The sequence below is a fragment of the Labeo rohita genome, chromosome 15, assembly GCF_022985175.1.
Source record: "Labeo rohita strain BAU-BD-2019 chromosome 15, IGBB_LRoh.1.0, whole genome shotgun sequence".
NCBI classification, from domain to species: Eukaryota; Metazoa; Chordata; class Actinopteri; order Cypriniformes; family Cyprinidae; genus Labeo; species Labeo rohita.
This window is the reverse complement of record NC_066883.1, coordinates 38,016,500-38,034,762: the sequence shown is the minus strand read 5'-3', so window position 1 is coordinate 38,034,762 and position 18,263 is coordinate 38,016,500. Positions and strand designations below refer to the sequence as shown.

Below are 18,263 nucleotides of genomic sequence, written 5' to 3'. Positions count from 1 at the left end.
GTAGAATTGAAACTCTTCTTCATGCATTGGATGATTTTAGGGATTTATTTGATTCTCACACACAAAATCTGCCTATTATTCAGCACTCACACACACACACAGGCACCGGAAACGCATTGAAATGCATTTGTTGTCGTGCGATAATAATGCGACACCTTTGATTGCGGTTATTTTGGGCGCAGTAACGCTCAGAGAGGAAAAAACACGTTTAACCCTCATTGATCAGAGCTACAGGTCAGAAACAAAAGAGCCGCGCGGGAGAATAGAGACGTGAACACCTGAATGCCATTAGACGTGTGCAGGTGTGCAGAGTAAAGCCATTTATCACAAACACAGCGCTTTCATCAGACATTAGCATGAGAAAAAACACATTTACATCACACCGATGACAAAACATGAAAGGCACACACACACAGACAATCGCGGATGGAGATATACTCCATTCACAAGTCATCATTTACTCTCCGTCATGTTCAGTTTCTTTCTTTGCGTTTTCTCCAAGGTCATCTTCATGTATGACTCTCATAAATGCATTCACTTCAAAAGTTTAGGGTGACTAAAGCGGCATTTATTTACAAAAATACAGTAAAAATACTGATATATTTTTAGGATTTAAAACAGCTGTTTTCTATGTGAATATCTGTTAAAGTGTAATTTATTTCTGTGATGCGCAGCTGAATTTTCAGCATCATTACTCCAGTCTTCAGAGTCACATGATCCTTCAGAAATCATTCTAATATGCTGATTTGCTGCTAAAAGAAACATTTATTAACATTATAAAAAATATATTTTTGTGGAAACTGATGCATTTTATTTTTTAGGATTCACAGATGAATAGAAAGTTCAAAAGAACAGCATTTATTTAAAATTAAAAAAAAACTTTTAAAACATTATAAATATCTTTACTGTTACTTTTCATCAATTTATTGAACAAAAATGTTACTTTTGCCATTTTTTTTGTCCCTACTACTAAAACTATAAAAATAAATATTAAAAAAAAACCTTAAGCTTACTTTATTTCAGTTAGTTTCCACGGAAACATTTCTTATTTTTAATTAGTTTAACTTGAAGTACTAACAAAAACTAAAAAAAAAAAAAAAAAAAACAAGTAAATAATGAATTAAAAAAATGATAAAAACTATGTAGACATATTAGTTTTAATATTTAACTTTCATTATTTATTTATTTATTTATTTCAGTTTTAGTTTTAGCAGTTTTAGTGCTTTTCTGTCCCTACTACTAACACTATAAAAATACATTGTTGATACTTTAAATAAATAAATAAATAAATAAATAAAAGACCTTAATCTTGTTTTATTTCAGTTAGTTTCCAAGGAAACATTTCTTATTTTTGATTAGCTTAACTTGAAGTGCTAACAAAAACTAAAATAAATTAAAAAACTGTAAATAAAGAGTAAAAAATGTATAAAAAACTATGTAAACTAATATTTAACTTTTTGATTTATATATATATATATATATATATATATATATACATACATACATACATACATATATATATATATATATATATATATATATATATAATTTATTTATTTATTTATTTTTCAGTTTTAGTTTTAGCAATTTTAGTGCTTTTTTGTCCCTACTACTAAAACTATAAAAATAAATTGTTGCTACTTTAAATAAAAATAAATATATTAAAGTTAAAACGTATTTTATTTTATTTCTAACAACAATAACGAATAAAAAAGTATAAAAACGAACATCATTTATCTTAAATAGAAATCTTTTTTGTCAGTCTTTACTGACACTTTTTTTTTATCATTTTTTTTATCAATTAATTTTAATTTTACTTTTGCATTGTTTTTTTTCTGTCTCTTCTACTAAAAATTTGAAATAGAAAACTTTTAAAACATTATAAATGTCTTTACTGTCACTTTTCATCATTTTAATGAATAAAAATATTACTTTTTTTCTGTTCCTACTACTAAAACTATAAAAATACATTGTTGATACTTTAAATAAATTAAGTAAAGAAATAAAAGACCTTAAACTTATTTTATTTCAGTTAGTTTCCAAGGAAACATTTCTTATTTTGGATTAGTTTAACTTGAAGTAACAAAAACTAAAGAAAAAAAAAAGTAAATAAGGAATAAAAACATATAAAAACTATGTAGACACATTAGTATTTATATTTAATTTTCCTTATTATTATATATTTTTTTCAGTTTTAGTTTTAGCCATTTTAGCTCTTAAACTTATTTCACACTGTAAAAAAAAGTATTTCTTTTACTTTAACTTGAAGTACTAACAAAAACTAAAATAAAACAATGCAAATAAGGAATAGAAAATGTATAAAACTTTTTTTTAAAAAAGCTAAAAGCTAATAAAAATAACAAAAACATAAAAAAATGATCAAAGAATATGAGCAAAAGCTATAACAGTACCGAAACAAGACGTGTCTGTGCGCCGCATGTTCACAAAGCTGCTTGTGAATTTCCGTGTGAGTTTCCAGCTCGTCTCTGTTTCAGTTTTCCAAATATGAAGTTGGTATTTCTGAGTTGAACGAAATGCAGCGTAACTCACACCTGCCACCGACGGCAAAAACAAAACACAAATCATGGATTTCCTGAGCTGAGACGTGAATGTGAGTATTAGCTCTTTACAAATAGAGAAGAGGACGTGCAGGAGTTTGGATTCGGGGTAAATAAAGTGATTTTTAAATGGTAAGAATCTATTTTTCTGTTGGAGAGAGTGTAGCAGTGTCACATTCAGATTTAGAATTTACAATGTGAGTGTGTTTGTGTAAGAGTCTGTGTGTGTGTGCGTGCGCGTGTGTACGTGTGTGTGTGTGTGTGTGTGTGTGTGTGTGTGTGTGTGTGTGTGTGTGTGTGTGTCCAGTGTCTAATCACACTACATATCCATGTTGTCATGGGAACTGACGTGGAGCAGGACTTTAGTTTGCTGTGTGGGTGAGAAAACTGTCATCTCTCTTTCTCTTTCTCTCTGTCTGTCTTTCTTTCTTTCTCTTCTCCTGAAGAATGTTCCAGAAATCTGGAAAACTTTCCACCCTTTTGCAGACCAGGAGGACAGTCATGATGGCAGATTGTCACACACACACACACACACACACACACACTGTTCTGTCCAGCATAAAACTCTATTCAGTACTGAAGAAGAAACATTTAGTATTTGGCAGAGTGTGTGTGTGTGTTTCATTTTTTATTTGTTAGTAATTGTATTCTGCTTTAAAAAAAAAAAATGAAATAAAATAAAATCTATATATAATACTATACTGTATTTCAGTTTAAGTTCAGTCTTAGTTGTTATTCATTTTCAGATACTAATTACTGTTTCACTTAGATTCCAAGGTGTCATTTCTAAGTTTTATTTAACATTTTTCATCCATTGTTTTATTTTATTTTTATTATTTTATTTTATTTTATTTTATTTTATTTTATTTTATTTTATTTTAATAACATAATTTATTAAACATAATTTATTTAATACATTTTATTTTATTTTAACATACTTAATACTTGAGTTTCATTTAGATTGTTTTTTGTCTAATATTTACATTTATATTTTATTTATTTTATTTCACTTAGATGCCAAGGTGTAATTTCTCATTTTTTTTTTAAAGTTTTTCATCCATTATTTTATTTTATTTTATTTTATTTAACATGTTTTATTTAACGTTTTATTTAACATTTTATTTTATTTTAACATACTTGATACTTGAGTTTCATTTAGATTTTGTCTAATATTTACATTTATATTTATTTTATTTTATTTTATTTTATTTTATTTTATTTAACATACTTGATGCTTATGTTTCATTCATGTAATTTCTAATTTTCATTTAAAGTTTTTCATCCATTATTTTATTTTATTTTATTTTACTTTATTTTATTTTATTTTATTTAACATACTTGATGCTTATGTTTCATTCAGACTAAGTTTTGTGTCTAATATTTACATTTATATTTCATTTATTTTATTTCACTTAGATGCCAAGGTGTAATTTCTAATTTTCATTTAAAGTTTTTCATCCATTATTTTATTTTATTTTATTTTATTTGGATACTTGAGTTTCATTTAGATTAAGTTTTTTGTCTAATATTTCTATTTTATTTATTTCATTTCTATTTCTATTAGCAAAAATGCTTTGAATAATTTCACTTTTATTTAAATTTAATTTGGTTTGAGTTTTTCATCTAATATTTATATTTCATTTATATTTTATTTTTTAATTCAAATTTTTTTTTTTTTAGCTTTAATTTTAACAACACAAATAACCCTGGTACGGTAAAACTTTATATAACAGAAGTAAACTGTGTTTTAAACAGAAAGAAACGGAGTATTTGTTCAGTCTGTCTCCGTGTTTAAGTGTCTGTTGTGCGTCTCCGTCGTGTTTGATGTGAAATCGTAGAACTTTGATTGTGAGATTAGACGTTACACACCTTGTACACAGACTTCAAACGGACGGAGGAAAGCCAACAAAAGCAGCAGCAGCAGCATCTCTCTCTCTCTCTCTCTCTCTCTCTCTCTCTCTCTCTCTCTCTCTCTCTCTCTCTTTCTCTCCGAGTGAAAAAGCTGTTTAGACGCGTCCGGCTGCAGTCGCCTGTAATCAGACTTTAGGACCTTCAGCTTCTCAACACAAACTTCAGCTTGAGGTCAGAGACGAGAGAGAGAAGGAGACGCGCGCACGGACGGGGTGTAAATTGGTTTTCACCAGCTGAATGGCTCTGGCTGTAAAGCAGCAGTGCATGATGGGATACCGTCAGCAGTTCTTTGTAAAGCCTTTTAAAGTGGAGCAGATCAAACTTTGCCTCTTTTACTGATTCGTTCTCACTGATGCTCTTTAATTCCCTGCAGAGATCCCAACAACACAGTCAAACAGCTGTGAACTGCACAACTTTTACAGTCATGAGCTCATCCGTGCGTAAAAATAGCAACAAAACACTCCGTCAATGCGTTTCGGGTCACGTTAGTTCACTTCGGTGACCTGATTCAAACTGATTCGTATGATTCATCAATCTGGATTGGTCTCTAGATGCCAGCAAAATACGTTTTAATTAATATGTTATTTAAAAAAAATCACTGTTTTTAGTTCAGTAGTTTTATTTAGTGAAATATGCACATGCAGAATAAATGTAAGTGTATCATTTTTTGTTATTAAGATTTTTTAACCTTACTAAATTATTAACATTTATTGTACACATTTTGAACTGCTTAACAATGAAAATTAAAATACATACATAAAACATACATTAATTTTAGTTGATGGCAATTTTACTAGTAATGTTAATCAATGATAAATTATTCTAAATTGTCACCAATAATAATAATAATAATAATAATAATAATTTTATTTTTTCTATTTCCTTTCATATATATAAATTTTAAATAAATACAAATTATAAAACATATAAAATTATTTAAAAAATAATATAACATTTTATATAAAAATATCTATTTTTTTAAATTAAAATATATACATTTTATATTTTTTATTTAAAAAAAAGACATTTTAAATAGATTTGTGTTTAGTTTAATTATGAGTGCCTAATTTTATTAACTAACTTTAAAAAGATTAATACTGTACAAAAGTATTGCTCATTGTTAGTTATTTTAATGGATGAGCTGTTAGAGTAATAATAATAATAATAATAATAATAATAATAATAATCATAATTTTTTTTTACTTTTTCTATTTCCTTTCATATATAAATTTTAAATAAATACAAATAATAAAACATACAATTATTTAAAAAATAATATAACATTTTATATAAAATATCTATTTTTTAAATTAAAATATATATGTTTTTATTTTTTTTTATAAAATATATATACATTTTAAATAGATCTGTGTTTAGTTTAATTTTGAGTGCCTAATTTTATTAACTAACTTTAAAAAGATTAATACTGTAAAAAAGTATTGCTCATTGTTAGTTATTTTAATGCATGAACTAACATTAATCAATGATAAATTATTCTAAATTGTCATCAATAATAATAATAATAATAATACGATAATAACAACAATAATAATAACAACAAATAATAACAACAACAACATATTTTATACTTTTTATACTTTTATACTTTTTTTATACATAAATACATTTAAAATAAATATTAGTTATAAAATATAAAATTGTAAAGCAAAATAAAAATTATGATGTTTGTTAATGCATTCATCTTAATCAACAATAATTAATGACATTATTTTAAATTTTCACCAGTAATAATAACAATAATAATAATAATAAAATATTTTTTACTTTTTCTATTTCCTTTCATATATAAATTTTAAATAAATGTGAATTATAAAAAATGTATAAGAAATGTATATAAAAATATAAATTTTTAAAATAAAAAGATCTAAATATTTTTATAAAAATATATACATTTTAAATCGATTTGTGTTTAGTTTAATTTTGAGTGCCTAATTTTATTAACTAACTTTTAAAAAACTTTAATACTGTAACGAAAGTATTGCTCATTGTTAGTTGATGTTTTTTAATGCATTAAATAACGTTAATCAATGATAAATTACTCTAAATTGTCACCAATAATAATAATAATTATTATTATTATTATTATTTATAGTAATAAAAATAATTATATATATTTTTGTTTTTCTTTTACCTTTCATATATAAATGTTAAATAAATATAATTTGTTATTTAAAAAAATATAAAAAGTTTTATATAAAAAATATAATTTTTAAAATAAAAAAATAAAAATAAATATGCGTTTAGTTTAATTCTGAGTGCCTCACTGAGATCCTGACTGTTTTGTGCATGATAAATATCTGTCTGTGCATGAAGATTTTGTATGTTACAATGCTGCATTTCATGTCAATCCAGTTCTGTGTGTAAATGTTTGATCAAATGATGAGGAGATTGTGTCTGGTTGTTCATTGCACTGGAAATGGAAGGTCCATATGAGCGTAAACACTGGATTATGGGATGTGGTGTAGTACAATCCAGGCTGGTTGTGTTATTTTTGTGTTCATTTAACGCGGTAACTGATGCTCGGCTATTGTGCGATTGAATGTTCATTCGTAAGATGAATGAAGTCCGATTTCACGGCAGTCGCGCGGCTCTGAAGCCGATGTTTACCGGCGTGAGACTCTCAGTGAATGTTTGTTGATGTTTGTGTTTCAGAGATGCGGTGATCCAGCAGAAGAGATTGCAGTGCTCCGGCCTGTCGTCAGCAGAACTACACCAGAAACAAACGACAGCGCTCACCGCACCGCTGCCGCCACACAAACGAGGTGAGAGCGAGTGTGTTACTCCCTAAATTAAATGTCCACACAAATATAGTAACACCAGTCAATTTTGACCTTGTGGGGACAAAACAAGCTTATAAATCACACAGAATGAAGTTTTATTTTATTTTAACATATTTTACTTAGCATTTTATTTTATTTTAACATTCTTGATACTTCAGTTTTTGTCTAATATTTACATTTATATTTTATTTATTTTATTTCAATGTCTATTGGCAAAAATATTAGCATATTTTGTATAGTTTCACTTTTTAAAAAAATGCAAATTTCAATTAAATGTACTTTTTTTAAAAAAAGTATTTCTTAATTAAGTTCAGTCTTTGTTGTTATTAATTTTTTTTCTAGATACTAATTACTGTTTCACTTAAAATAAAAAGTCTAAGTGAAATTTAAATCTAAATTATTTTATTTTATTTTGTTTTATTATTTTTTATTTTATTTTATTTAACATATTTTCTTTTCTTTTCTTTTCTTTTATTTAGCATTTTATTTTATTTTAATGTACTTGAGACTTCAGTTTCATTTATATTAAGTTTTTGTCTAATATTTACATTTATATTTTATTTATTTTATTTCAATGTCTATTGGCAAAAATATTAGCATATTTTGTATAGTTTCACTTTTTTATTTTTATTTTTTACAATTTTAATTAAATTTACTTTTTTTTTTAAATATTACTTAATTAAGTTCAGTCTTTGTTGTTATTAATTTTTTTCTAGATACTAATTAATTACTGTTTCACTTAGATAAAAGTCTAAGTGAAATTTAAAGTTTTTCATCCATTATTTTATTTTATTTATTTTTTTATAAAAATATACATTTTTATAAAAAAAAATTAGAAAACAATTTATATAAAAAATATCATTTTTAAAAGAAAAATATATAAATGTGTTTATATATATATATATATATATATATATATATTTTTTTTTATAAATATGTGTTGTTTAATTTTAAGTGCCTAACTGAGATCATCAATTGAGATCCTTCTAATTGAGACAACAACAATAATAATAATAATAATAGTAATAATAATAATAATATTTTTTTTACTTTTTCTATTTCCTTTAATATATACATTTTAGATAAATGTCAATTATAAAAAAAATAAATTAGAAATATGTTTGTATAGAAAAAAATTGTATAGAAGTATCTTTTAAAATAAAAATATATAAATGTTACATTTATGTTACATTGTAAACAATTATAAAAAAATAATATAAAAATATAATTTTTACAATAAAAATATATATAAATGTTATATATATATATATATATATATATATATATATATTAATAAAAATATATACATTAAATAAATATGTGTTTACTTTAATTTAAAGTGCATTTTACAGTACATGAAGAATTTGTCACATTGATGCATTTCATTTCAATTTAAAAATAATAATAATAATAATATAATATAATAATTTAACATTATAATAATATAAAAACATTACCAAACTATATATATATATATATATATATATATATATATATATATATAAATGTTTTAGATTTTTTTTTTTAAATAAATGTGTGTTTAGTTTAATTTTGAGTTCCTAATTGAAATCCTAATTGTTTTGTGCATGATAAATATCTGTCTGCATGAAGATTTTGTATGTCACAATGCTCATTTCATTTCAATCCAGTTTTGTGTGTAAACGCCTGAATGTTTGATCAAATGATGAGGAGATTGTGTTTGATTGATACATTGCACTGGAAATGGCAGCTTTATACACAACTATAACAACACCAGTCAATTTTGACCTTGTGGGGACATATTTTGGTCTGTGTGGCAAAACAAGCTTCTAAATCACACAGAATGAAGTGTTTTGAGAATCTCAAATTGCCTGTAGTTTAGTGTGAGGGGTATTTAATTGCAGGTTTAGGGTAAGGGGATAGAAAATACAGTTTGTACAGTAGAAAAAACATTACGTTTATGGAATGAAACTGTAAAACCTGTGCATGCGTATGAACAAGGGACTTGATTACTCACGGCCGCGTAAAAGCACAGAGACGTGAGATAATGAAAGAAGTTTTAAAGAGTGAGAAATTTTCATTTACACCGCTGAACTTTTAGCCCACTTTCATCAGATTTTCCTCGTTTTTCATCAACCTCTCGCTCTCTTTCTCTTTCCTTGTTCCCATGGCGACTATCGCTGTGTAGTACTATTTTTACCAGGGTAACAATACAGCCTTCAGAATCATAGACAGCAAACATAAAGACACAGAGAGAGTGTGTGTGTGTGTGTGTGTGCTTGAAAAACAGTTTATTTCATTCTTTTTTTAAATATTTGTTTGCTCATAGCACATATAAACATATACATATATTTTATAGTATATATTATATACTATATGTGTCTCTGGAGCACAAAACTAGTCTTAAGTAGCGCGGGTATATTTGTAGCAACAGCTAAAAATACATTGCAATTTTTCTTTTATGCCAAAAATCATTAGGATATTAAGTAAAGCTCATGTTCCATAGATATTCTGTAAATTTCCTACTGTAAATATATCAAAAGTTAATTTTTGATTAGTAATATGCATTGCTAAGAACTTCATTTGCACAACTTTAAAGGTGATTTTCTCAATATTTAGATTTTTTATCACCCTCAGATTTTCAAACAGTTGCCAAATATTGTCCTAACAAACCATACATCAGTGGAAAGATGATTTATTTAAATCTGAAGCGTGCTCTTTGGTGAGTCATATAATGCAAGTCAATGGCTGCCGGCACTTTAAGAGTCAAAAATACCATATAATTAAAACCCACGACTCCTGACATCATATTGAGGAATTATGAAGTGAAACGATCAGTCTGTGCAAGAAACGGAACATTATTTACAACGTATAATCCAGAGCCTCAGACAAACGATTCAGTTCATTGAACGAATCATTCAGTTTTTGTTAAACTAGTTGATTCAGTTGGTTGAATCAGACTGAAGCGTCTGAATCGGTGTCTCGAGCAGCACAGATCTACAAGTTAATGAATCAAAACTCAGTTTCAGACGTCTGACAGTCATTCAGACTGGAAATGAGCTGTAATAGCGGCGTATATCTGATCCTGTGATGAATGAACTGATTCAGCGCCGCAGTTCATCCAACAGTCACTGAACTGAGAAAACTGTTTGACTCAAACTGAAGACTGATGAGCTGCTGATATGAGCATGTGTGAACCAAACACTTGTTTTCCTTACATAAATTTACTGTAGTCTGTTATTGATACTACTGTAATATGATAAGAAAAAAACTTTTTTTTAAATGTAGTTTTTATTGTTATAGACTAAGATTTGCTCTTTCAACCATATATATCCATCCCTTAGAAAAATTTAGTACTTTACTGTAAAATAATTTTATTTGTTTTGTTTTATTCCATTTTTAATTTTTAAAATTTTTTATTTATTTTTCTGAAATTTTCCGTAGTATAACAGTTATTGTTAGGACTGAAAAAAACAACAATTTTTATTTTTTAATTTAATAATTAAAAAAAAAAAAATAAATATATATATATATATATATATATATATATATATATATATATATATATATATATATTCCCCAAAGGATATGATTTGTTCTCTTTACTGACATTCACCGTAGTACCACAGTTATTGTTACTACTGTTATATCATAATAAAACATTTTTTGTTTATTTGAATTTAGTTTTTATTGTTATATTTTTGTTTATTTTTTCCAAAGACTAAGATTCGCTCTCTTGACCTTACAAAAATTACCAGTTGTTGTTACAGTTGTAAAATTATATTTATTTATTTCATTGACTTTTGTATTATTTTGCTTTATTTATTTTTCAAAAAAAAAAAAAAAAAAAAAAAGAAAAGAAAAAGCTACCTCCCTTTCAAATATTTACTAATATTATTTAAAAATTTTATTTATTTTTCCTAAATTTACTGTAGTAGTACAGCTATTGTTAGGACTGAAAAAAACAACAATTTTTATTTTTTAATTTAATAAATACATTTATTTTTATTTTTCTCCAAAGGATAAGATTTGCTTTCTCTGCTTTAGACATTTACCATATTACCACAGTTATATATATATATATATTTATGTTTTTTTAATTTCGTTTTTATTGTTATATTTTTGCTTATTTTATCCAAAGACTAAGATTTGCTCTCTTCACCTAACTAAAAGGTTGTTGCAGTTGTTACAACTGTAAAATGATTTTTTCACCTTTTTTTCACTTTTTTTTCCTAATATTTAAAAATGTTGTTTATTTTTCTGAAATTTACTATAGTAGTACAGTTATTGTTAGGATGAAAAAACAACCATTTTTATTTTTTTTATTTAATAATTTATATATATATATATATACACATTATTACATTATTGCTTATACGTTGCATTATTGCTTATATGTTTTTGTTTATATATATATATATATATATATATTTCCCCGAAGGATATTTGCACTCCCTACCTCACAGACATTCACTGTAAAAAAAATAATAATTTGTTGAGTCAACTTAAAATGTGCCTTAAAATTTTAAGTTCAGTCAACTAAAAATATTAAGTTTCACTAAGTGACAACTTAGATATCTGAGTAGACTGAACTAAAAATTAAGTTTGTTACCCAGCTGCCTTAAACATTTAGGTTGAATCAACTCAAACATCAAAGTTGTCAAATAGTACAATTTAACATTTCATGCTGACTAAACCTCTTTGAGTAGACTGAACGTAAAATTATAACAGATTGTTTTTTACAGTGTTTATCATAGTACCACAGACTCTCAAAGTGCCGGTACCCATTGACTTGCATTACATGAATCACCAAAGAGCACGCTTTCAGCTAAAAATCTTCTTTACTGAGGAAAAAAAGTGTGACCTGAGGGTGAGAAAGTTAACAGTAGATGTTCATTTCTGGACTATTGCATTGCTGCATTGATTTGTCTGTGTGTGTTTTCAGCGCTCATCATTCCTCTGGTGGACCGTGATGAAGGGAAGGTGATCTGTCTGATTCTGGTGAGTTGTACTGTAATTTCACACACAATAGTGCTGTAATTATGGCTGTGATTTGCTCGTCTCACCTCTGAACCGGCGAATCAGCGAACGTCGTGCGATTCCTCCCTTTGAAATTCGTTATAGCTCGTTATTTTTAACGAGCAGCCTAATGTTGCGGTTTTACGGGCGACATTAGTCCAATTAAAGTGTTTATTTCTAATTGAGTAATAAAACGTTATGATTTTATGAGATTTTTGAGTGCAGGGGAGACGCTTTATTGCGGCGGCCGTGCCGCGTCGTAAAAGAGAAACGATTGTGACGGATCGGATCAAGGGCGCGTTTAGAGATTCTTGAGAGCTTTAACAATTTGAAAAATAGAAGATGGCATGAAAAAGAAATGGAAAATAGTGCAAGGCAACAAAAGTCTCATCCGCTTTGTTGTTTTGCACATAATGATGATCCGTCGTGCAAATTGTTTTGCAATCATCTGCTGTGCTTGAAAATCGCAGCGGCAAAAATTGGGGTCAGATGTGAAGCAGATTGAACTTATTACACACTCGACCTGCGCTTGTGATTCACATGTGAAGAGCCGCTCGTATGATGAACAGAGTTACGGTGGATGTTTGAGTGTTTTCAGAGCGGTCAGTCTTAAAGAGGATGAATTTAGAAACGGTTCTGTATTTGTTAAACGGCATAAAGCATTTAAAGTAGCGTCAGTATCAAAGAAGAGCTTTTGCACTGGTGTTATTTTTACAAATTGTAGTTTTTGTTAATATTTTGAATTAGATTTTATTTTTATGTTTTGTTTTCACCTTAATTTTAAATTTATTTTTTGTCATTTTTATTCATTTTTTAAAATGTCTATATAGTGTTTATTTATTTATTTATTTATTTTTTACTTAACCTTACTTTTGTTTTAATTTTTTGACATTTTTATTAGTTTTTTTTTTAAATGTTTATATATGATTTATATATATGTATATATATATATATATATATATATATATATATATATATTTACTTACAGTTATTTTAGTACTTCAACATACTATAAACAAAAATAAGAAATGTTGGTGTAAGTCAAATGTTATTTTTTTTTTAAGTTATGAAAATGTTTCTTGTTTTAGTTAAGTTAATGATAATAATAACTCTGCATTCATACATTTCAAAACATTTATGTTTAATTAATAATGGGTATATATTTTTTATTTGGTAAAATATTTACCAAAATATTATTACTTTTATTAAAATGCATAATTTTCCACATGTCTAGTTTAAAATCGGTCACTTACAAGGTTTAATTCCCTTAAAAGTTTGGGGTTGGTAAGATAAAAAAAAAATAAAAATGTTTTTAAGTCTCTTTTGCTCACCAAGGCTCCATTTATTTGATCAAAACACCATCAACCTCAAAGAAAAGATTTTGCATTGAATTCTCCTTCTTGAATTGGTGTTCTTTTTACAAATTATATTTTTGATAATATTTTGATTTAGATTTTTTTTATGTTTTATATTTTCACGTAAATTTTTAAGTTTTTAGTTTTTTTTTTAAACATTTTGTTATTATTATTATTTTTAAATATGTCTATATAATATTTTTAATTTCTATTTATTTATTTATTTATTTATGTATTTTACTTATAGTTATTTTAATATTTCAACATACTGTAAACGAAAATAAGAAATGTTGGCTTGCCAACAAGATTAAATAAGTGTAAGGTTTTTTTGTTGAATTTATCAGTTCAAAACAGTTATTGTCAAAATCCAAATATTCATATGTTGAATTAATAATAAATATATTATTTATTTGGTGAAATATTTAGTCATTTATTAAAATGCATAATTTTCCACATGCCTAGTTTAAAATCACCTAAAAGGTTTAATTCCCTTAAAAGTTTGGGGTCGGTAAGGTTTTTGAAAGTATTTTTAAAGTCTCTTCTGCTCACCAAGGCTGTGTTTATTTGATCAAAACTACTGTAAAAATTCTGAAATATTACTGCAATTTAAAATATCTGCTTTCTACATGAATATCAGTTAAAATGTAATTTATTTCTGTGATGCGCAGCTGAATTTTTAGTATCATTACTCCAGTCTTCAGTGTCAAATCATTCTAATATACTGATTTGCTGCTCAACAAACATTTCTGATGATGATCAGTGTTAAAAACCGCTAATATTTTTGTGGAAACTGTCATATGTTTTATTTTTCAGGATTCACAGATGAATAGAAAGTTCAAAAGACCAGCATTTATTTGAAATATAAACATTTTGTACTGTCACTTTTGATCAATTTAATGCCTCCTTGATGGCTTTTAATTTGCTGCATGTACAGACAGCACTGGTGTGTGGATCACAGCGGCTGTTTGGCTTCATTTCAGTGTTTTAGCATCCGCTCTGTTAGATCAGTATTGTGTCTCAAGGGAAAGGTGTGTGAGTGTGTGTTGAGTGTCTCTCTGGGACTCTTGCAGACGGACGTGGGGTCAAAGGTCACAGTGTGACCCCCAAAGCAAATGGAGCGTTTCCCCAGAGAGAGGGAGAGATGGCAGAAATAGAGCAGGTCGTTTGCTGAAGGATATAATGAATTGTGTGATTTATTTGACTCGTGGTGTGTGTCGCTCTCTCAACAGCTCTGCTGTAAACCGCTGACAGAACAAGATGAACAAAACCTCAACATCCTGGAGAAACATGTAAGACACACACACACACACACACACACTCCTCACAGTCATCCACACAGAAACACACAGACACGGAAAACTTAAGGACATCTTGTTTTTGTTTTGTTTTTTCTCCAGGGAATAAAATGTGCTCTCTCTATCTTACAGAAATACAATAGTACCACTTGTTGTTACTACGGCAGAATGATTTTTTAACATTAGATATTAAATATTTATTTATTTCCTTAAAGAATAAGAAATGTACCACAGTACCACATTCGTTTTATTTTTATTTTATTCCATTTTTATTACTTAAAATTAAATTTTGTTTATTTTTCCCCACAGAATAAAAGTAGCTAAATTCCTTACTGAATTTAAATTTACTTTAAATTTATTTTGTTTATTTATTTATTTATTTTGCAGTTTTTGTTACTACTGTAACATGATAATAAAATGTTTTATTTATATTTATTTTGTTTTTATTGTTATAGGGTTATTTTTGTTTATTTTTTCTTGACCTTACAAAAATTACCATAGTATCAGTTTTTGAAAAATGAAATGAACTTTATTTATTTATTTTTAAGTTTTTTATTATTTTTATTTTATTTTCTCAAAAAACTAAGAGTAACTATTTCTCTGGCATAAGTTTACTGTAATATGATAATAAAATATATATTTTATATATATATATATATATATATATATAATATTCTTTCTTTTTTTTTCTTTTTTTTTGCTCTTTCGATCTTACAAAAATTACCATAGTATCAGTTTTTAAAAAAATTTAATGATTTTTTTTTTTTTTCTCAAAAATTAGGATTAGCTATTTCTAGCTTTTTATATATTTTTATTTTTTTTATTTATATATTCTTGTTTATTTTTTTTTTCAAAGACTAAGATTTGCTCTCTTGACCTTACAAAAATTACCATAGTATAATATGAATGTTATTTATTTTATTCACTCTTTTATTATTTTGTTTATTTAATTATTTATTTTTCTAAAGGAATAATATTAGCTTACACAAATTTATTGTGATACTTTACTGTTAAACAATCAATTTTTTTAAATTTTTGTTTTATTACATTTTTTAAAATAAAAATGTTATTTATTTTTCAGAAATTTGCCATGCTACTACTGGAAAAAAAAAAATCATTTTTATTTTATTTATTTATTTTTATTTATATTTTCCTCCAAAGGATAAGATTAACTTTCTCTACTTTACTGACATTTACCATAGTACCACATTTATTGATAGCTAGTGTAAAATGATATTTTACAGACATTGTCAGAAGAAGCTTTTTCATTTGTTATTTTCTTTCATTTCTTTTTCTGTACCGTAACAACCCAGTTTAAGGCCCGTTCACCTGAAGAACTAACCAGAAAATCAAATCAAAGCAGAGATGAAACCAAGAATAAAGTAAATAAATAAATAAAAGTACACAAATAGATCTTCATCCCCGGTGTGAATAGATCCATAAGAACGCATTATTTGAATTCAAAGCCTTAAATAGGCCTCCTTACAGGAGTATTTGTGCACAATCTGTGGTGTAGTTCAATAAGAGCTCTTTCATCCTCATCTTTCTCTCGCTGAGTCAAAAGCCAAACCGCCTCCATCTCTCAGGTTTTATTTGAGGTGATAAGGGTCCGAAAGCTTTCATCATACCACCATCATCATCATCATCCTCATCCTCATCATCAGAACACACACACACACTCCACAGAGCTTTGATTCTGTTGATTAGAGAAGCAATTTAACATCAGACGCTTTAAAAGCATCTCAAGACCAGAGCAAAAACAAGAGAGCAAACAAATAACAAATGAAAACAACAAGAAAGAAACATCAGAGATTTATAAGCAGAAACTATACATTTTAAACTATTTTATTATTTATTTATTAGCATTTTCCCCCTAAAATAACATGAACTCTCTTTACCTTATATAATTATTTTACAGTAATATCACACAAAAAAAAATTTTCTTTTTTTTATTCTTCATAAATTTGTATACATTTTTCCTTCATGTATATATATATATATATATATATATATATATATATGACGTGACGTTATTTGCAATTTTTCTGTTATTTAAGGCGTCAAAATATCATGTGGTGCGACCGTCCCGCCATAACTGTTGTTTTGGAAACGTCTTTAAAATGACCCTAAATTTATTATGATTAATTTTCTGTACTATTTGTTATGATTTCCAAAGTATTTTGTAATTCTGTATAAAATCGCTAAGCATTTGTATTTATATTTCCATCATAATATACAAACAAACTTCGTCCGATGATTTCCATTTTATGAAAATCATGTGGTGTGACCATCAAGAAACTACCATTGTGGGACTTTTATGTTGAAATCCATCCAAAGATAGGACTTATTGCATCAAATAGCAGTTTGCCAATGACCCATGGAAGCATCAAACAGGTTTGTAACTCTCTTTCAAAATTGGAAAAGAGATAAACTTTTTAATGGCTGGCATGTAGTTCCCACATTTGGATGTCATGTGGTATGACCTAAAAAAAACTATGAATATAAAGTTATTTCAACAAGTGTTTATTTTTATTATAAATTTCATAGTGACCTTTTGTGGGAAGCTAGCGTGTTTTAGCTGGCCAATTCTGTGCTTGTGAATTTTGACTGAAATTGAAATATCATGTGGTGCGACCAGTGCGATGGAGTGTTTTCCATTATAAACAAAAAAGTTTTTGTTTTTTAATGTTCAATTGATGGTTTATATACATAAAATACTTTATTTTAGTAAATATATAAAACTTTATTTTAGTTTGTGTGCTGCACTTTTCTCTTTAAATAGCTTTTTAATGATATAAGGCCTTTGCATCATGTGGTGCGACCAATAATAGGAATAACTGTATTAAAATAAAAATAAAATATCTCATTTCTGTGGTTGAAATATGAATCACTGCTACAGCATGCTTAGGTAAATGGTATTTTTAAAAGGTTTTTATCAGTTTTATGCAATTTAAAAATAAGTCTGCTAACCACATTTAAGAAGGCAACTCATTATTTACAAAAACTCAAAATAAATGCAAATACTTCGTTTCTAAACACTTAAATTACTGAGAACATCTAAAAAATGTTAAGCATGTTAAGCAAATTAATTCATTTTAATATAAATCATGGTCGCACCACATGACATATTATTATATGCTTGGGTTATTATTTATTTATTAATATTATTTATGTAGGCTTGGGTTGCCAGATCTGCATTTTTTCTTCATTGAACATTACATTCAGTGTTGCCAAGTCTGTGATTTTCCAGCAGAATTGGGATACTTTCTCTTTAAATAGCTTTTTAATGATATAAGGCCTTTGCATCATTTGGAGCGACCACTCATCATGTGGTGCGACCAATAA

At 26.8% G+C, this 18,263-nt stretch overlaps 1 protein-coding gene across 7 annotated transcripts in view; it reads left to right on the top strand.

The window, feature by feature from the left end:
* Nucleotides 1–18,263, top strand: part of LOC127177621 (cGMP-dependent 3',5'-cyclic phosphodiesterase) — a 183,257-nt gene that overhangs the window by 130,324 nt on the left and 34,670 nt on the right. For all 7 annotated transcript variants that reach the window (XM_051129995.1, XM_051129998.1, XM_051129999.1 and 4 more), the window contains 3 exons: nucleotides 7,143–7,252; nucleotides 12,195–12,250; nucleotides 14,853–14,912. In XM_051129995.1, coding sequence (XP_050985952.1) covers nucleotides 7,143–7,252; nucleotides 12,195–12,250; nucleotides 14,853–14,912 — 226 coding nt within the window. The remainder of the gene's footprint in view (nucleotides 1–7,142; nucleotides 7,253–12,194; nucleotides 12,251–14,852; nucleotides 14,913–18,263) is intronic.